We start from the raw sequence: 22,099 nt of genomic DNA, 5'->3' as shown, positions 1-22,099 counted from the left end.
TTACCTGTGTCCTTTGCTCAGACTGGGTTCTCCCTGCCTGAGGCCTTCAGGGCACTGTATGAGAGCAGCCATGAGGCTGTGTGCAGGTCCCTCGCCTCTAGGGACCAGGGAAGGAATTGCCACTGTTGCTGCTGGCTACATGTATAACTTCTTGCTCCAGTCTGCCCTTCTCGCCACGGGAGGAACATGGAGTCTTCCCCAGCAACCCAAGACCAAAGCTCCATCCTTCTAGGCCAACTGTGGGGTGAGAGGCTGGGGCTTGTGATCTCTACCCTCTGCTAGGTATATCCTGTTTCTCCATCCCTCACCTTGGTCAACTCAGCTTCCACACAGCCCCTGATGGAACCTATCTGTGCTGAAGCTGTAACGCCACTCCCTGAGATGCTGTGCTGCCACCCCCTCAGGGCATTCATGCTGATGATGGTTACACATGCCCTCTTATGAGGTACCGACACACTACTATGCTCCCTCTACATGTCCTTTCACATGCCAACGTGTCCCCTCACAGGCAGCATATACAGACCATGCACACACACCCATTTTTAATATTCAGCAGCATTTCAAATACTTCTATGCTTTAAAAATATACTTTGTAGATCATTTCCAGATCAATACATAGTTGCTTCCTTCTTTCAATGGCTGCCTAAGATTGTGGGTGTAGCTTTGAGAAGTCAGCAGTGCCTCCTAACAGGTGTTTAATTGGCTTCGCACACTTGCTATTTCCAACTACTAAAATGGCTACCATTATTGTTCTATTGCCTCGATTTACATGTGCATGTATTTGGATAAGGTTCTAGAAGTGTCCTTTGCACCTTTTTAATCTTTACTTCAAGGCCCCATGATTAAATATTATACTCACTTTAAAGATGAGAAACTAGAGGCAAATTGACCAGTCCAAGCAGAAATGGGATTTGAACGTGCAAACTTTATTGATGCAGTATGGTCTTTTTGTCTAGGGGATGGGCCATTCCTGGTTTGGGGTGGCCTACGAGGCTGATCCCTTTACAAATATCCTGAGGCAGCTGTCTGGAGCAGAAGGAAGGTGGCTGAGAAAGGAGCCATGGAAAACGAATGTTCTAGGAAAAGCTCACAGATGGTCCTGAAGTCCCACTGGTGTAGCGTTGGTTAGCACGGGCCTGAGGAGGCAGCTTGTGAAGGTCTTGTTTAGGGAAACGACTGTTCAGTAATTTTAGCTCCCAGAGTTTACCCAACGGGGGATGTGGGGGTGGTGATAGGAAGCAGAATGGCCTTGTGAAGTCCAAAGAAGCGACCCTAGAGAAACCACACAGTAAATAAAACCACACCTGGCCCAGGGAACCCTGCAAGTTGCAACCAGCCAGGGCAGACAAGGCCATATCTGGGAAGGCTCGTGACAGATGGTTCTCCAGCCAGGACTGTCCCAGCCCAATACACAGTCTCTGTAGCCAATGACTGCCAGAAAGATTCCAGGAAGCAACTCACACACTGCTCCTGTCACCTGCTCTTCTGGCCTTGGAAAACCAAGCTGGACACAGCAGATTCCTAATACTTCTTTGCCTCCACTGGTAGAGCTCCAGGTGTGCCTGAGGCTGCCTTCACATATTCCCTAGGTGGGCTCCCTGCTCTCTTTCACCTTATGGCACCTGCAAGGGCAGTTCCCTTCTAACCTGTTTCTTGTTCACTCTTCTCCTGTCTTTGTGCTCTGGATCCCACAACTGGCTTTCTTGACTGGACTCCCAGCAAGAAGCAGGCAAGGGACCTCTCCCACTTGCACCCTGCTTATCTGTTCTAAGGTGGTAGGCTACTGGGGCCCCACATCCTTTTCTTAGCTCTTGAGCCCTGGCTGGGAGCCCCAGCTCCAGCCGAGGAAAGGACTAATTTCCCACAGTGGCTAGCCTCGGTGCTGCCCAGAAGTTTCTCTTGGGCTGGCCTCACTGTGACCCATCGTATCAAGAGCTCCCTCAAACATCTGTCACTGTATGGGCTTCTTGGCTCTCTGTTCTTCCTGCCCAGGATGGGATTACAGTACCCTTAGCCTTCCCCCTGGGAGCTTGGCCACTCCCTACCAGCTGTTGGCCCAGACACGGTTCGGATCATGTAGGGTCAGCCCCAACACCACCTCTGGCTCTAACATGGTTAGATTGGACTTTGGCAGCCTACCCTGGATCTGAGCTGCTTCCATTCTGCCGAAAGGGAGACAGAGGTGCAGAGACCTAGTGGTTTTCTGACCACAGCCTCAACAGCAAATCCCCCATGGATTCAGTTAGGAGGTCTGGTTTAGATGCCAGAAAATTCTTTCTCAGGCAGCCAGATAAAGGGCACAAAGTCTCTCTCTCTCTCCTCTCCTCTCCGCTCTCCCTCTCTCTCGCCTCTCCTCCTCTCTCCCTCTCTCTCTCTCTCTCTCTCTCTCTCTCTCTCTCTCTCTCTCTCTCTCTCTCTCTCTCTCTGTGTGTGTGTGTGTGTGTGTGTGTGTGTGTGTATCCATGAGTACATGCGTGTGTGCACTGTCTCTTTGGGTGTACTGTGGAGTAGATGGACATCCTGGTGACTGGCCAGAGCTAACACACAGTGACTGAACAGTAACTGTGGGCTCTGTGGGAGGGGCTGAGGCACTGAGGTGGGTCCGGGGTGCCAGGATACTCCTTTGACACCTGACCCTGAAACTCCCTCAGGATGAAGTTGGTTCACCATCCCTGTGTACAGGCAACACTGCAACCTGGTGCAATCTCTTGCTTCCTGTGCCTCTGTTTAGGATGGAGCACAGTAGTCATGTGTCTGCTGGCTGTAAGAGGTCCTGCCTGAAGATGGCTGAGGTCTCCCTGTATGGGGTGGGGGTGATGTCAACAAGGCACATTTGTCTGTGTGTGGCCATCAAAGGTACCCAAGTCCAGGCACTTACCCTGGCAAGGGGATGGACCGTGTTGGCACCAGCTTCTTCTGTAAGGGCAGCTGGTCCTTCAGGGGGTTTTTCTTGACCTTCCAAGACTGTGGGGACACTGGCCTGGACTCCGTCAACCAAGAAAACCTAGAAGGGCCCATGAATGGTTAAGTGCCTGTAACTGCCCGCCACCCACAGGAGTTCACACCTGGACCTTTCTATGTGTCTGGCCCCCATGCTCACTGCTTTAACTAGAGTCTCCCCTCCTAGCTCCAGCTCTTCAGAACACCTTATGTGTTCTGGGGACCTGGGGCAACATGGGGCTCTCAAGAGAGCTGAGCATTGTGTACCTGTAAGGAAACCTATTGGCGAATCGCTCCAGGCTCTTGAGTTTGTGTTTCTTATGCCGGCGGGGCTTCTTGGGGCTGTTTGAATCCATCATCGAGGGAGTCAGGCTGTGTCCCTCTCAACCATGGCTGCAAAACAAGAGGAGGGTGTCAGAGTAGAGGCAAGAGTGGGAAGTCATGAGTGGCATCTGTCGGGCTTGCAGCATTGTCGTCAGTCCAGTTTTCATGGGAAGAGAAAGAGTACCAGATGGTGGTTCCATTCACTCCACAGAATAGTTAGGGATACTGGGCTTCCAGAATAGCTCAGACAGCCTGGAAGGACCAAGGAGGTGGCAGGAGTCTCTCCTGGCTTCCTGCCTTCCATTTTCAGGATGGCCCTGTCAGCTGGCCGATCCCAGCTGCGGCTTCCATCCTGTAGGGGCCACTGCAGAGTTCAGGGAATCTTTCAACTCCGTGACGCTCATTCAAGGTGTCCCTGCTACCATCTTGCAGCAGTAACTGTAACTTCATGTTGTTGTTAATTTAAAGGTAAGGCCCAAAAATGCTTATCATAAGACATGTAATTATTATTATGGTGGTATTTTCTAATCCACTAGCAGTCAATGAAAACAGACACCTGATTATTTTATAATAAGCCTTTGTCTGGGGCAAGGCAGGCATCACCTCCTAGGTTTTCCCCCAATAAATCCCAGTCTCCATGCCATTCCATGTGCTTCTGATAATTTATCTGCCTTGTGTAATGGTGCACACCTTTAATCCCAGCACTTGGGTGGCAGAGGCAGGCAGATCTCTGTGAGTTTGATGCCAGCCTGGTCTACAAAGTGAGTCCTGTACACCCAGGGCTGTTACACAGAGAAACCCTGTCTCAAAAAACCAAAATACTACTACTACTGCTACTATTACTACTACTACTAGTAATAATGATAATAATAATAATAATAATAATTATAATAATAATTATTATTATTTTTATTTCTATTTGTGCTAGCTCCCATCCATAATCTTGATAATACTCTGCATCTCTTTGCACGTGAAGCTTCAGAGTTCCACGTGGGCCACATGGCTCTATTCCTATCCAATGGCCATTCTCCTCCTCCTTCCTGCATCCTGTCTCCTCCTTCCTCTTTGTCTAAAAGCCCGGGAACCTTAGCCATGCTATCTCATTTGACTGCCCAAGTGTGTCAGCTTTTTATTAGGAATATGTTTTTAGGCAAGGTTGCATAGCACTACTTGGGGCACAAAGACAGAAAGCAGTAATCAGCACCAAAATACATCAAGACCAACCTCCAAAAACTTCACTAACTGCCATGGGGCTATCCTTCATGGCCACACTGGCTGCTGGAGCTTACCAGGTAGACTGTCATAAATCTCGAATGTGACAATGATTAGGGCTTGGATCACAAAGGTCCAGGACTGCTTCTGCCCAGGAAGTTGCAAATGGCCCCGTGGCTGGGCCCTGCTGTTACACTCAGACCCTGGTCAGATGGGAGGCCTGGGTCCAGGGTGTTCTGGGAGCAAGGAAACCAAGAGCTGCACACTGGTCCATAGTCTTAAGTGACATCACAGGGGTTGACACTGGCCATGGTTTTGGGTGCCAGGCCACCAAGAGAGCCATAACCCTCATGGCTCTGGGCCAGCAGGGCTCATAGTCAGAAGCCTCTGAAGTCACAATCAGTGACAGGGCGATTGCTGACATCTCTCACAGCAGCTGAGGGCAGGTATACCAGCACAGCACTGTATAAGGCACCTTCCCTTGCTAAGGAGAGAGAATAGAAACAGAGAAGGAGCTGGCAATGAGATGGGTTGAGAGGTCTGGAGAAGTGGCCAGTGCTGTCAGGGGATACCCGAGAGTCTGGAAAGCCAAGTGGGCTATTTCGAGTGGTCCAACCAGGATTGTGCAGGAGCTTGAATTCCAAGAAGGCTGCTCAAATCCTTGAGCCTAAGTTTAGGCTTTCTCCCTTCTGGGCCAGAAGATTCTCCCAGATTCTTAGTGGCTTGAAGTGAAGAGTAGGAAAGCCAGGTGAGGGCACTGAGAGTCTTAACAAAAGATGCTGGTCCTTCACTGGGACCACCTTAGAATGGCTAGAGTTAGCAAGAGACAACTCCAAGTGGGGAAAGCCAGACAAGAACACATTTCTTACAGTTTGGTGGGTCAGACTCTCCCACAAGGCCTCACACGCTGCAGGTGCAGTCCCAGCTGGTGGATACCATAATTGAGAAGTGATTAGACCATAAAAGCTCTGAAATGATTGAAGCATCAACCCACTGACATTCATCATGATTTGATGGTAGGTACCATTAGGGATAGCGGAGACAGAAGGTGGACCTTATTGGGAGAAACTCAAGGTGGGCATGTATGCTACATAGTTCACAGCAATAGTAACCCTAAGAGAGAAAATAGTGCCAGGAGGTGGGTATTGGTGTGAGAGATCTGACCATGGGTTTTGGGGGAGGACTGTGAAAGGACTTTGGAACTAAAAGTCATTAAGTGTCGAGGTCTCAGTACGCTGTTCCATAGAAGTTGGAAGAAAAGAACTGTTGAGAACAGTGCAGAGATGGTCAACTGGCCTGTGATGTTTCAGACCATGTGTGTGAAGGATGTGTGCTGTCTGGGCATCTGGAGCTGGATCCTCAGAAGTGATGAACAAGAGACCAGCACCAATGATGTGAAACCTTTGCTCTACAGGGATAACTGATAATCGTTAGCTGGACCTGAGAAATTAGCAGTCATTAAGGAGAACCCAGTATCATTGAGGTGAAGTCTTCCAGCAGCTGTTTTCTGTGAGTTAGCACACAGAAACTCTGTTCTAGAGGCAGCCAAGGTGGTACCTTGTGCTGGCAAATGGGCTTGGAAGTGTGAGAGCCCCCCATGTCATACTGGTTTTGAAGCCATGAAGGGGTCATAGAGAGCAGCACGAGGAAAGCCTAGGAGAGGCTATTGATGAATGCGCAGCCCAGTTAGCCTGGCTGCAGTAAGAGACCCCAGCCTTTTGGAGACAGCAGTGCTATAGGATGAGAGCCGAGAACAGCAGCAGCTGTGGAATGCAGCTGGCCCCTGTCTAGAAGACAAGCTGTGTGCGCTGCAGAGGGCAGAGCCAGAGAACCGGCCCGAGCCCTTTCTCACCCGGTGCCACATACGAAGCCTTTGATGCTCTTTGAAGTGGAACAGGGGTGCTGCAATCTGTGTCGTTGTTGGAAAAGCCTTAAGTTAATAAAAATCTTTAAATGTCATGTTCTGTAGCTCTCTGGGGAGTTTTTGAAGACCATCTGTCCATCTCTCTTATCTGAGTTGCTTGTTTCTCCTGTTTTTATCTATTAAACTAGGAAACATATTTTTATAGTTAACTAAACTAGTATCTAAAATGACCAATAGTTGCCTTGTCTAATGGCTAATATGCATTTCTTACTTATCCTAAGCAGTTTATAAAAGCAGTTTTCAAAATGACTGGAACTTAACATTGTATTTTTAAGAATTACACAGGTATAGTACCTTAGTATGTTCTAACAAAATCTAATCTTAATTCTATACCAATATAAAAATATTATACTAATATAAGATTTTTTGCTTATTAATGTTCTTTGGTCTAAAAGTAGATTCAACAGTCTACCCTTTTACTTATCATTCTTATTTCTGGCCCCTTTAAAACAATAAGAAACATCTATTACCCATAGAATGACCAAAACCCATCACCCCACCATGGGAATGGCATGTAGTTTCAATTTGGGGGTGGGGGGCTAAAGAAAATTGGAGTACTGCCCAGTCTTAAAAAAACTAGCTAAAACTTTTGTTGCCCAGTTAGGGTTAGTACTGCCATGATGAAACACCATAAACAAAGCAACCCGGAAAGGAAAGGGTTTACTCAGCCAATGTGTAGGCATAATGTTATTACATAGTTTAAATTCTTATTTCTGTCTCAATGTTGTGTAAACACTACTCCCCGGCTGTTCTCTAGTATATGCCAATAAAGCAGCATACAGCCAATCACTGACCAGGGGAGAGAATAGGCTTGGACTTCCTGACAGCCAGAGGAGGAGGAGTTAGAAGAGGAAGCTGGGGATTCAGTGACAAGTAGAGAGGTGCAGAAGAGATGAGGAAAATTCAACTGGAGCAACAAAAGAACTAAAAAGTAAGTAATGGGGATTGTGGCAAAGATGGAGTCAGGATAACACAGAGGGTTAAGAATAGACTTAAGGGACGGGCATGGTGGCGCACGCCTTTAATTCCAGCACTCAGGAGGCAGAGGCAGATGGATCACTGTGAGTTCAAGGCCAGCCTGGTCTACAAAGCGAGTCCGGGACAGCCAAGGCTAACACAGAGAGACCCTGTCTTGAAAAACCAAAACAAAACAACAAAACAACAAAAAAACAAACCAAAACAAAAAACAAAAACAAACAAACAAACAAACAGAAAACAACCCTTAAACTGCTCAAGACTGTGTTGTGAGGCTTATTATACACAAATATAAAAGAGTCTCAATTATTTGTGTGATATCTGGGTTAAGAGAGAAGCTAAGAGAAACAAACACAGTTTTATAAAAATAACTTCAACAAATGGTGTAGCAAGTGGGGCAGAATTTATTTTAATCTACCATGAACTTGTATAGAAAACAACATGACAGAGCAGTTTCTTAGTTCTATTCATTCAGAGAAGAACTACAGTTTCTAAAGCAACTCACAGCTTCCTGATTATGAAGACACCCCTTCCGACACACACAAACACACACACACACACACACACACACACACACACGGAGGGGGGGAGGGGGGGAGAGAAGAGAGAGTGCAGCAGCAGCAGCAAGGCCTCCAGTCCGCTGGGGGAAAAAAAATCAAAGAAACCAAAAACTGATACATACAAACCCCAGAAATAGAAAAAACGGTGCCTGTGGATGCCATAAGGTATCAGGTCTCCTGAAACTGGAGTTTAGGTGGTTGTGAACTATCACTCTTAGGCACCGAGCCACCTCCTCAGCCTGGGATATGCAGTGAACTCCTTGTCAGTTTGGTCTGTAGTGTGAGGTTATCTCTCAAAAACAAACACACAGGGGCTGGGAACCAAGTAGGTGAGCTTCATTCTCTTTTCTTTCCTCCCTTACAATTTCTCCAATCTCATGCCCAGAACTGTAGCAGATTTCTTGCAGGGGCCTGTCTTCCCACTCTACTCAGGGGACTCTGCCAAGCCTTGGGATGGACCCAGCTTTCTTCCTTCCGTGGACCCTCTCATCCCTGCTTCGAGTCCAGCCCCAGTTCCTCATGTCAACCCTTAATACTCTGATACTCTCCAAATGGGACTCCAATGGTCAGCCTGGCCCCTGCTCAGGTAGATAAATCATACTTTCCCTCCTGTCTTCCATTATACTTTCTTCATTCTCGCCTTCAGCTCAGTAACAATCTGCTTAAATGTTCTCCTCCTCTCACTCCAACGATATTCTCCAAAAGTTCCACCTCTCAGTTCAGACCCAGGGTTCCCTTGGCTCCTTCATGCCTGTATCTCCAGATGATTCTTTGCACACTTGCAGGGTCCCCTCTTCCTAGCTCTGTGGACCTGGCTTCTGGGTGTTAGCAGGATCCCTCTGGTTTTCTCCTGAACCTCCTCTCCACCTTCCGTATTGCTTGCTTCTATTCCTCACTGCCACCCAACAACCTGCAGATGCATTCTGTATCAGGCAGTCCATAACCATCACACTTTTCTAAGATCCAGAGAGGTCAATGGAAACTAATGAATTGAACAACCACCCAACAAGGACAAGACCTAGATATCAACAGCTAGAATCACAATTATCCCAACCCCAGATGCCTTGACACCACTGCAAAAACAAAACATCCAAGGCAATATGACTCCATCATAACTCACTAATTCTACTATAGTAGGCCCTGAGAAATGCAATACACATGAGCCACAATATGACAAGGACAAAAATAGCTATTATAACCCTAATAAAGTCCATGAAGACAAAAGCAGTAATTGAAATAATGAAAAAATTCACAACATGAAACAAAAATTTAACAAAGAAATAGAATCACTAAAGAAAACCCAAACTGAAGTGAAACTGGAAATGAAAAGTTTAAGACATCAAACAAAAACCTCAGAGGTGAGCCTCACCAAATAGAGTACAAGACATGAAAGAGAAAAGTTCAGATATTTAAGAAAACATAGAAGAAATAAGACACCACAGTCAAAGAAAATGTTAAATCTAAAACATTCCAGGCAGAATACATCTAGGAAACCTGAGACACTATGAAAAGATTAAATCTAAAAATAATAGGAATAGAGGAAGGAGAAAAAAAATCCAGGTTAAATGCACAGAAAATATTTTTAACAAAATCATAGAAGACAATTTCCTAACCTAAAGAAGGACATGCCTATCAAGGTACAAGAAATGCACAGAACACTACACCAAACAGGCAAATCCAGAAAAGAAATTCCCCACAACATATAATACTCAAAATAACAAAGAAAGAGAATATTAAAAGCTTCAAGGGAGAAAAACTAAGTGATATAAAAAGGCAGAACCATTATGATAACTGTTTTCAATGAAGACTTTAAAAACCAGAAGAATACGGACTGATGTTCTTTAGACTCGGCAAGATCACAAGATGCCAGCCCAGACTATTATAACCAGTGAAACTATCACGACAAAGAAAGAAAGACATTCCACAAGGAAACCTAATGTAAGCAGTATTTATCAAATCTATCTATAAATCCAAAGCTCTACAGAAGGTGCTAGATCTGAATATATAGGCTTACGTTTTGTTTGTTTGTTTTTTTCCGGGCCAGGGTCTCTCTGTGTAGCCTTGGCTGTCCTGAATTCACTTTGTAGACCAGGCTGGCCTCGAACTCACAATGATCCGCCTGCCTCTGCCTCCTGAGTGCTGAGATTAAAGGCTTGCGCCACCACGTCCAGCTTTAGGCTTACATTTTTTTGAAACCTACTTTATTTAGACTTCATAATGCTTCTGCTTCCCTTCTAACCCACCAACCAGAGGTAGGGGAGAAAAAAAGATTAATAGGAAAAGAGGCTTGTTGACCTGTTTAGACATAGTTCCTTGAGGAGATTCCACTCTTTCTTGTCAGAATACCAGCAGTTCTGTCCAATAGCAAACACCAAACAGTAACACAAATCAGTAGCAGTGGTCCAATCCAGCAAGGCTCTGCTGAATTAGCATGAGTCAGTGGAAGCATCCAGAATCAACCAGAATACCACGAGAGGTTCTCTGGCACATCTCTCTACACAAAGTAAAGACCAGTGAAGTATTTCATGGTGTAGCAACGCAAAGTGTCATCTCATTGTCTGTGGGGTTCTATTTTTATTCCTTCTAGACATCACATGCCCTCTCACATGTCTGTTTTCAGCAAAACATCACGTGCCCTCTCACAAGACAGCTTCCAGAAAGACATCACATGACCCAATTGAGTTTTTAAAGAAACGAGAAACTTCCATTTCATGAAGAGGTTAACCACATTCAGGAAAGCACAAGGAATATGTAATACTAGACCAGCAAGTCAAGAGGGGGAAAAACCTCACACCATAACAACAAAATAACAGGGTTAACGAATACTGATTATCAATACCTCTCAACACTAAAGTCTCAACCCCTCGATAAAAAGACACAGACTAACAGATTGGATCAGGAAACAGGTCCGTTTTCATTCTGCACCCTAAAACCACACTTTAACATCAAGGATATGCATCACCTCAGGGTGAAAGGATGGAAAAATGTTCCAAGAAAATAGACTCAGCAGGCAAGCATATGTATTCCATTTTAATATCTGACAAAAGACCTCAAAAATAGAAAAGACAACAGAGGACACTGCATCCCCATTAAGCGAAAAATCTACCATAAGAATATTGTAGTTCTAAAATTTATGCATCAAATACAAGGGCACCCATGTTCATAACAGAAACACTATTACAGCTAAAATCATGTAATGACCCTTATAGACTTCAGTACCCACTCTCACCAGAAGACAGGTCAGCCAGACAAAAGCCAAACAGAGAAATTCTGGAGCTAAATGACGTAATAAATCAAATGGACCTAGCAGATATAACAATGTTTAACCCAAACACAAAAGAATATACCTTTTTTCCCCCTCAGCAGCTAATGGAGCTTCTTCCCCAAATCAACTACATGCTTGGACAGAAGGCAAGTTCAAGAAATACAGGAAAATGAGACAACATCCCCTCTAACCACCATGGATTAAGTCTGGACACCAATAACAAAAGAAATAGCAGACAGCATACAAGTTCATGGAAACAGAATAACTCACTACTGCCTGAAAAATGGGTCAAGGCATAAATTAAAAAGGAAATGTAAACTTTTTATAATTGAGTGAAAATGAAAGTACAACTTACCCAAACCAATAAGACACAATGAAGGTAGTTTTAAGGGGCAACCTCATAGAAGTAAATGTCTACATAAAAGGTCCCATATTAGCAACTTAATGGCACATCTGAAAGCTCTAGAACAAAGAGAAGAAATAACACCCAAAATAAGTAGATGGCAAGAAATAATCAAACTCAGGGTTAAAAATCAATAAAATCAAAATTTAAAATAATACAAAGAATCAATGAAAAAAAGAGATGGTTCTTTAAGAAAATCAGCAAGACTGATAAATTCTTAGCCAAATTAACTAAAGGACTCAGAAGATCCAAGTTAATAAAGTCAGAGACAAAAAAGGGGACATCACAATAAACACTGAGGAAATCCAGCATACTTTTAAATCTGTACTCCACCAAACTTGAAAAAGAAATGAATACATTTCTTGATATGTATGACCTACAACAGTTAAATCCAAATAAAGAATTTAAACAGCCCTATAATACCTACTGAAATAGAAACAGTAATTTAAAGTCTCCCAACCAAAAAAAAAAAAAACTTAGGGCCAGAGGTGGTCACCACAGAATTCTAGCATATCTTCAATGCCAATACTCCTCAAGATAGTCTGCAGAATAGAAACAGAAGGAACATTAATTATTTTTAGGAGGCCACAATTATCCTGACACCTAGACCACAGAAAGGCCCACCAAAGTAAGAAAATTACTGACCATTTTACCTTATGCAAAATCTCTCTATAAACTTGCCAACCAAGTCCAAGAACACATCAAAAACTATCTACCATGATCTTCAACCAACAGATACAGGGATGGTTCAACATATGTAAATTGATTAATGTAATCCACCACATAATCAGGCTGAAAAGCAAATCACATATCACCATTCTCATTAGATACAGATGAGGCCTTTGACAAAACCCCAACATCCCTTCATGATAAAAGTACCATAGAGACTAGGGATACAAGAGACCTACCTCAAAATAATAGGGGTGATTTACTGCAAGCCCACAGCTAACATCAACCTAAATGGGGAGAACTTCAAAGCATTTCCACTAAAATCAGGAACAAGACAAGGATGTTTGCCCTCTCCATACCTACTCAATAGAGCACTTGGAAGTCTTAGTTAGATCAGGAAGACAAAGGAGATCAAGGGGATACAAACAGCCAAGGAAGAAGTCAAAGTATCTTCATTTGCAAATGATGAGATAGCATGCATAAATGATCCTAAAACCTCCACCAGGAAACTTACACAGATCATAAACGCTTTCAGCAAAACAGCATGATACAAATTAACACACAAAAATCATAGCCTTTCCTACATACAAGTGACAAATGGTCTGAGAAAGAAATCAGGGAAACATTTTTTTTCACAATAGCCTCAAAAATATCTTGGGGCATTCCTCACCAAGCAAGTGAGAAACTTGTACACAGGGCTCACAGGGACTACAGAGGCTGAAGCAGCAGCCATGAAGTCTGCGTGGACCTGCGCAAGGTCCTTGGCATACGCTGTGGTTGTTGGTCTGATGTTCTGTAGGACTTACAACCTGGGGGTGTGTGTGAAACTTTCACTTGCTCTTGGGACCCTTCTCCTCCTACCCATCTGCCGCGACTGTATTTGATATGAGGGAATGTGCCCAGTCTTCTTGTATCTTGTTCTACCATGTTCAATAGATATCACTGGGAGACCTGCTCTTTTCTGAAGGGGGGAAATAGAGGAAGAGTGGATTTGAGGGAGCAGGGAGGTGGGGAGAACTGGAAGGGTTGGAGGGAGCATAAACTGCAGTCAGGATGTATTTATTGTATGAGAGAAAAATAAGTGAAGAAGATGGGAGAATGTTTGTGGATCGATATGGTTAATATAACGAAAATTATCATCCTCCCAAAAGCGACCTACAGATTCAACACAAAATTCTAACACAATTCTTCACAGAATTTGAAAACAATTTTCAGCTTCATACACAAACACAAAAAAACAGGATAGGAAAAGACAATCATGAATAAGTAAAGAACTGTTGGAGGTGTCACCATCATGAATCTCAAATTGAACTACAGGTCTAGAGTAATAAAAAATACATGAAAATGGACAGGTAAGCCAATGGACTCCAAGACCCAGACACAATTACACACACCTATGGACACCTGGCTTTTGACAAAGAAGCCAGAAATACACACTGGAAAAAAGACATCTTCAACAAGTGGCTGCGTGTAGAATGATGAAAATAAACCTATATTTATCACCCTGCACAAAACTCAACTCCAGATGGATCAAGGACGTCAGCGTAGGTCAAATACCTTGATTCTAAAAGAAGAGAAAGTTGGGAATCATCTTGGACTCGTTGACACCAGAACGACCTCCTTCACAGGACACCAATAGCACAGGCACTGAGAACAACAATAAAACGGAAGCTCATGAAACAGAAAAGTGTCTGTATTGAAAAGGGCACCATCATTAGGACAAAGGGTCAGGCTACAGGATGTTAAAAATCCTCATAAGTGGGCTGGAGAGGTGGCTCAGAGGTTAAGAGCACAGTCTCCTCTTCCAGAAGTCCTGAGTTCAATTTCCAGAAACCCCATGGTGCCTCACAGCCATCTATAGTGAGATCTGGTGCCTTCTTCTGGTGTATAGGTGTACGTGCAGGCAAAACACTATACGTAATAAAAAAATCTTTATAAATGTATGCATGTGGTGGAGGACTAATATCTAAAATAAAGAACTAAAAAAAAAACTGGAAACTAAGAAAATAACCCAATTAAAACTAAACATCTCTGAAAAGATAAAACACAAATTGCTGAGAAACACTTAAGAAATTCTCAACATTCTTGAACATTAGAGAAAAGCTAATCAAAATGCCATTGAGATTTCATCTTACACCAGTCAAAATGTCCAAGATCAACAAGAGAAATGACAGACCATGCTGACAAGACAAAAAATAACCCAGCAGCCCTCATTTTACATAAGCAATAAATGACCTGAAAAAGAAATTAGAGAAACTATACCTTTCAAAATAGCCAATATCTTGGTGTAATTCTCATCAAGCAAGTGAAATGCCTATATAACAAGAATGTCAAGTCTCTGAGGAAAGAAATTGAAGATTTCAAAAGACGAGAAGATCTCCCATGCGCATGGATCTGCAAGATTAACATTGTAAAAATGGCCATTTTACCAAAAGAAATCTAAAGGTTGAGTGCAATTCCCATCAAGATTCTGAAACCATTCTTTACAGACCTTGAAAGAACAATCTTCTATTTCTTATGAAAGAAAAACAATAAAACCCTGATTAGCTGAAACAATTCTGTACAATAAATGAACTTCTAGAGGTATCGCCATCCCTGATTTTAAGCTGTACTACAGAGCAATAGTAATAAAACCCACATGGTATTGGCATAAAACAGACAGGTTGATCAATAGAATCAAATCAAAGACCCAGAAATAAACCCACATACCTACAAACACCTGAATTTTGACAAAGAAGCAAAAACCACACAATGGAAAAAAGATAATATCCTCAACAAATGGTGCTGGTCTAACTGGATGTCTGCATGTAGAAGAATGCAAATAGAACCATATTTATCACCCTGCACAAAACTCAAGTCCAAATGGATCAAAGACTTAAACATAAAACAAGATACACTAAATCTAAGAGAAGAGAAAGTGGGGAATAGCCTTGAACTCATTGGCACAGAAGACAACTTTCTGAACAGAACAATAGCTCAGGCACTAAGATCAACAATTAATAAATGGGATCTCACAAAGCTGAAAAACTTTTGTAAGGCCAAGGACTCCATTAATAGAACAAAACAACAGCCTATAGACTGGGAAAAGATCTTCACCAAGCTTACCTCTGACAGAGGGTTGATATCCAAAATACATAAAGAACTCAAGAAATTAAAACCCAAAACCAGACCAATTAAAAATGAGGTACTAAAGAGAATTCATGACAGAGGAATCTCTAATGGCCAAGAAGCACATAAATGTTCACCATTCTTAGTCATCATGGAAATGCAAATCAAAACAACTCTGAGATTCCATCTTACACAGGTCAGAATGGCTAAGATAAAAAAAACTCAAGTGGAAGCACATGCTGACAAGGATGTGGAGCAAGGGCGACACTCCTCCATTGCTGGTGGAAATGCAAACTTGTACAACCACTTTGGAAATCAATCTGATGGTTTCTCAGAAAATTGGGAACAGCTCTACCTCAGGACCCAGCTATACCACTCCTAGGCATATACTCAAAAGATGCTCCACCATACAACAAGGACATTTGCTCAACTATGTGCAGAGCAGCTTTATTCATAATAGCCAGAAACTGGAAACAACCTAGATGGCCCTCAACTGAAGAATGGATAAAGAAACTGTGGTACATTTACACACTGTAATACTATTCATCTATTAAAGACATCATGCAATTTGCAGGCACATGGGTGGTACTAAAAAATATCATCCTGAGGGTGGTAACCCAGACCCAGAAAGACATGCAATGTGTGTACTCTCTTATAAGCCATGATGTACAGGATAATCATACTATAATCCAAAGACCCAAAGAAGCCAACGAAGGCCCAAGGAAGGATGCTTTAGTCTCACTCAGAAGAGGAAAAATAGACATCTCAAGTAGATGCATGGAAGCAACTAGAAGGAAGAGCTTGTGGATAGGTTAACAAGGGGCAGGATCAAGTGTTGAGAGAGGGTGGGGTGAGAGAATGGAAATTGGTGAGGGACTGCATATCTTGGACAAGGAGGCTCTTGGAAGTCTATGGGGATGTTCCTAACTGTGACTCCTAGCAGTGGGGCTTAAGAAACCTTAATTTTTCACCTCCTGTAGCCAGGTGGGACTTCCAGTGGAGGGAAAAGGACATCAGCCCACTCATAAAACCTTTGACCTAAAATTTGTCTTGCCTACAAGAAATGCAGGGATAAAGATGGAGCAGAGATTGAGAGAACGGCAAACCAATGCCTGGCCCAACTTGAGAGTCACCACAAAAAGTCAACCCCTGATAATGTCACTCTGCTATGTATACAGACATAACAGGAGCATAACTATCTTTTGAGAGACTTCATGTAGCAACTGATGGAAACAGATGCAGAGACCCACAGCCAAACAATAGGCCAAGCTTGGAGAGTTTTGTAGAAGAGTGGAGGTAAGGACTGAGGGCGCTAAAGAAGTCAAAGATACCACAAGAAAGCTAGAAGAGTAAACTAACCACCAACCAAAGAGCATTGAACCTAGACCCCTCTACACACATATATATAGAAGACATGCAGCCTAGTCAACGTGTGGGCCCCTTCACAACAGGAGTAAGGCCTATTTCTTTCTCTGTTGCATGCCTTTGAACCCCTTTCCCATAGCTGGGCTGCTTGCCAGGCCTCAGTGGGAGAGGATGTGCTTAGTCCTGTGACTTGAGATGCCATGGTGGGTTGGTACCCCTTGGGGACCTCCCCTTTTCTGAGAAGAAGGAACAGAGGAAATGGGTGGGTGTAGGCATAAGGTTAATTCAGATGATGGAAGGTGTAATTCAAATGTTGGTTTCTGTACACTCCTCCCCCCCACAAATCTGGTTGCAGTCTTTATTCTGAGAATCTCCAGTCGTAATGTTATGTAAACACTGCTCCCCAATTGTCCCTGATATACCAATAAAGCGTCTTACAGTCAATTACTGAGCAGGGGAGAGAATAGGGCTGGACTTCCTGCCCTCCAGGGGAGGAGGACTTGGAAGAGGGAGTAAGGGATTCAGCTGGAAGCAGAGGTCCAAGAGAGAGAGAGAGAAAGAGAGAGAGAGAGAGAGAGAGAGAGAGAGAGAGAAGAGAAAGAGAGAGAAGAGAGAGGAGGAGAAGGAGAGAAGATAGAGAGAGAGCGAAAGAGAGAGAGAGGAGCGAGGAAGAGATAGGACGACAGAGAGAGAGATAGGGAGAGAGAGAGGAGATGTAGAGCATAGAATATCGATAGTCAGCTCTAGGTGATCTCTCATATCTCTCATCTCGATAGCGAAGTGCAAGCATCTCTGGGATTTACGCTTAGAGGAAGCCAGACTATCTCAAAGGGCCAAGAATAGAGTTAAAACTGTTCAGTTATTATGCCATGAAGCTTATTAAACAAATAATATAATAGAGTCTCAGTCATTTGGGTTAAGAGAGAAGCTGAAAAACAAACACAATCTTATAAAAATAAACTTTACAGGTGGGACTAGAAGGAGAAGATGATGGCTGAATCAGATGCAAAGTGATATCATAACTAACTAAAGGTTTGGTGGTACGGATATTTTGATTGCATGCTATTTGTGTAGTACATGCACACCTGGTACCCAAAAAGTCCCCAAGGAGCTGAAGTTGCAAACAGTTGTGAATTACTATGTGGATGCTGAGAATTGAACCTGGGCCCTTTGGAAGAGTATTCAGTTCTCTTAAACCATGGAGTCATCTCTCTCACCCCCTCTTTCTTTTTTTAAACCCGTCAAGTAGAATTTGCGCTATACCTACACTCTTAGATGTGTGATCGTCCACTGGTTGACCTACTATGGACTGTTCCTTAAAGGAAACTGGCTTTCTTTCTTCCAGCCTCTACCAATTAACAAGCCCCTTAGCTAGTGCTGAGACTGGGCCGCCATCTTTCTTCACACTGGAGATTTGTCTTGCTTGAGCTTGTGAGGTATTGTGCACGCTGCCACAACTGCTGTGAGTTTGTGTGTGCAGCATAGGGAAAACCTTCGGTCAGCCCTTGGCTCCGACTTGCAGTCTTTATCCACTTCGCTCTCCAATGAACCCTGAGCCTGGGGAGGAGGGAGTGGTATACAGATGTCCCATTTAGATCTGGGTGCTCTGAAATCTCTTATTCTCTGTGTCTTGACCATTTGTGTGTTAATCTGTGTTACTCTCCATCTACTAAAAAAAATGATGAGTGTTGAGAGGCAAAGGTTGAGAGGTGCACTAGTCTATGGATAGAACACGATGCCCTTAGAACTGATTTAATATTATCCCACGTTAGCACATAAGTAATATCCGCTTCTCCTTAGGGCCCATGACTTGTCCACCCCCAGATTCTCAGCCCTGATCACCGTGCTAGGGATAGGTTTCAACTTGTGGAGTGGGCCTGCATCCCAAGTGGTCAGTTACTCCCATGGCATCTGTGACACGACTGACCCAGTGGGCTAATCTTCCTGGCTTGTCTATTGTGGTCCATAGGGTTCACAGCTATGTAAGACTAGTTATTTTTCTCCTATGGCAACATGCATAGCCCTTTCCAGAACTATGAAAGGTAGTCAGTAGGGATGAAACTTCCAGGTCAGTAACAGCTTGATTTTTTTCCTACATTCTGTGACTCAAGTATGTGGTGTCCTTAGCAATAGGGTCTTATAGTAGTCAAGTCTGGGGGGAGGGTAACCAAGATCATTGGAATAGATTGTGATGTTTTGAGGTATATTGGACCCCGCTGGCCAACTCCAAAAGAAGTAACTACTTTGGCACAGGGCTTTTTATTTATTTATTATTTGGTGGTTTATAGTAGTATTGTTGCACCAATATCAGGTAACTTTATAATATATCATCTTTGTTCCATTAGTCCCCTTTAGCACCCTGTACCACTGCACTCTATCTTCCTTTCAGTCTCCCCACCCATAGCCCCTTACTAACTTCCTAAATTCCTCTCATTTTCTAAATTGAACATATGCACCTGACGAGTCAACACTAATTATCTACAAGTTAGAGAAAGCACATAACCTTTGTCTTTCTGTGTCTGGGTCATTTCACTCACAGTACATATTTCCAGGTCTATACACAATCTCATTTTCCTTAAAATCAGAATAATATTCTTAATTGTATCACGTTTTCATTATCCATTCATCAGTGGATTTATGTCTAGGCTGTTTGTATTTTTAGGCTGCTATAAATAGAGCAGAAACAGACATGAATGAACAGGCATCTCCATTGTAGATTAAAAAGTCCTCTGGGTATATGTCCAAGCGTGGTATAGCTGGATCATGCAGCAGATCTGTGTCTCATTAGATATGAGTTTTTTTTTTTTTACTTGTAGTCCTAGGTGGCCTATAACCTAATACACAAACCAGATTGGCCTCAAACTCACCTAGTTCTGCTTGCCTCTGTATGCTGAATACAAGGATTGGAGGCATGTGCCACCACATTCTGCTCTTTCTAGCTTGTTGAGGAGCCTCCACACTTATTTCCATAGTGGCCACACAAGTTTGTACTCCAGCTAACAGAAAATCATGTTTCCCTTCCCCCACATCCACAGTTCACCTTACCTCAATGGCAGACATTGCCTTGGGGTAAGAGGGTAAAAGTGAAAGGACATAAGAAGATACTCCAAGCCAGTTGAACAAACATATAAACAGGCACAGCTATTATAGTATTTGAAAAAAATAGATTTCAAGCCAAAACTGATCAGGAGAAGGAAGGACATTACATACACATTAAAGAAAAACAATCCATTGATAGGATATTACAATCCAAATCACATATGTACCAAACAAGGAGCAACCAATTTCATAAAAGCGACAATGGTATGTCTAAAACCACATATTGACCCCAACACAATGATAGTAGTGATTCCAATACCCCACTCTCATCAATGGGCAGGTCATGTGCCCCAAAAAACTAAGGCAAAATGACAGCGATGAGTTAAGTGTCATCATAAACCAAATGGATTTAACATATCTACAGAAAATTTCACCCAAGCACTACAGAATACATGGTCTCAGTAGCCCATGGAACTTTCTCTAAAATTGACTGTATATTAGGACAAAGTATTCACAAGTATAGAAAAATTGAAGTCATATCCTGCACTATATCTGACCAAAATAGAATAAAGCTAGATATTAATAGAAATGAAAACTTTAAAAAAAAAGTACACAACCTCATGGAAACTAAGTAGCTGACTATTTAAATTTAATAGAGCAAAGAATGAAGTCAAGAAGTAAATGACAAAATTCCTAGAATTGAATTAAACTGAAAATACAACATACCAGAATCTATGAGATAGAGTGAAAATAGCGCCAACAGGAAGGAGTATAGCACTAAGTGCCTGCTTCAACAAACAAATAGAATGAGAGTTCTCAAATTAATAACGATGTACCAGAAGACACACGAGAACAAAGAAATAAAAGTAGACAAGAAGAAATAACCAAACCAGGGCTGAAGTTAATGAAATAGAAACAGCAACACAGTGCTCAATGAAACAAAGAGTTGGTTCTTTGAAAAGAGTTAAAAGATTAACAAAACTTTAGCTAGATCCATTAAAAGAAAAAGAGGAGGGCTGGAGAGGTGGCTCAGGAGTTAGGAGCTTGCTGCTCTTACAGAGTTCCTGGGTTCAGTTCCTGAGATCCACACAATGCCTCACAACTACTTGTAACTCCACTTCCAAGGAACACAATAGCCTCTCCCGGACTCCATGAGCACTGGGTAACTCACACAGGTCACAGACATACATGGAGGTGAGATATCCATACACATGTAACAAAACTTAACATTTTAAAGCTCTATATTTCACCAAACTGAAAAATCTAAAAGAAATTGATACATTTCTAGATCTATATGGCTTACCAAAGTGAAATCATGATGAAATAAAATTCAAATAAATTCACAATATCTAATGAGACAGAAGCCATGTTTAAAAATCTATCAGTCATAAAAAGCTCAGAGCCAGAGGGATTTAGTGTAGAATTCTACTAGACCTTTAAAGAATAGCTACCCCAGTACTCCTTAAATTATTCCATAAGACAGAAAATTAAGGAACATTTCCAAATTCCTTTTACAGGTCTAATATTAACCTGATACCAAAACCAAAGACCCAACAAAAAAATGTAGGTCAATAGCTTTGATGAATATGGATGCAAAAATTCTGAATAAAATACTTTACAAACTAAACACGAGAACACATCAAAAAGATTATCTGCCATGACCAACGTTGGCTTCATCCCAGAGATGCAGGGATGGACCAACATACATAAATGTAGGGATTTTGCCCCTGCAGCAGCAGTGGCCAGATCCAAGGCCATCGCCACTGCCTCTGAGCATATAGAGGCTGCCACTGCCACAGCTGCCAGAGGCCGCCTGCTCAGCAATCTCTGCCAGATGAGCCTAGGCTATCACCACCACCACCAGTGCACACCACACACACACACACACACACACACACACACACACTCACTCACACATACTTATGTAGGGATTTTTTTTCCCACTGCCTCAGCTGCCTTGGTGGCCTGCTGCTATCCACTGCCTCCTCCCCAAACCCTGTGACAGAATATTTTCCCCCAAGCTTCCGGGAGCCCACTGCCCCCCTCTGCCCCCCCTCGCTGCCCCCCCACCCCAGTCCTTCGGCCCAGAGTGACTAACACAATCACCACTCCCAAGAGCTATGTAGCCCTTAAGCATTGGGTCACTAAAATTTATTCTTTTAATATTTTATTAATTTATTCATATTACATATCAACTGTTAACCCATCCCTTGTATCCTCCCATTTCTCCCTCCCTCCCGCTTTCCCCCTACTCCCCTCCCTTATGTCTGTGCCTGAGGGGGACCCCCTCCCCCTGTATATGTTCATAGGGTATC

The 22,099-nt window shown here is 43.0% G+C and overlaps 1 protein-coding gene across 1 annotated transcript; it reads right to left on the bottom strand.

The window, feature by feature from the left end:
- Positions 1-1,076: 1,076 nt before the first annotated feature.
- C13H3orf22 (chromosome 13 C3orf22 homolog) lies at positions 1,077-3,296 on the bottom strand. Its single transcript, XM_051154673.1, has 3 exons — positions 3,208-3,296; positions 2,879-3,004; positions 1,077-1,272 (listed from the first exon to the last, which is right to left on the bottom strand). The coding sequence occupies exons 1-3, from the start codon at positions 3,294-3,296 to the stop codon at positions 1,077-1,079; spliced, it is 411 nt and encodes a 136-aa protein (XP_051010630.1).
- Positions 3,297-22,099: the final 18,803 nt, after the last annotated feature.

This window comes from Acomys russatus, chromosome 13 (genome assembly GCF_903995435.1).
Source record: "Acomys russatus chromosome 13, mAcoRus1.1, whole genome shotgun sequence".
Lineage (NCBI taxonomy): Eukaryota > Metazoa > Chordata > Mammalia > Rodentia > Muridae > Acomys > Acomys russatus.
Note: the sequence above shows the minus strand (reverse complement) of the source record. Positions and strands in the feature narration are given on the sequence as shown.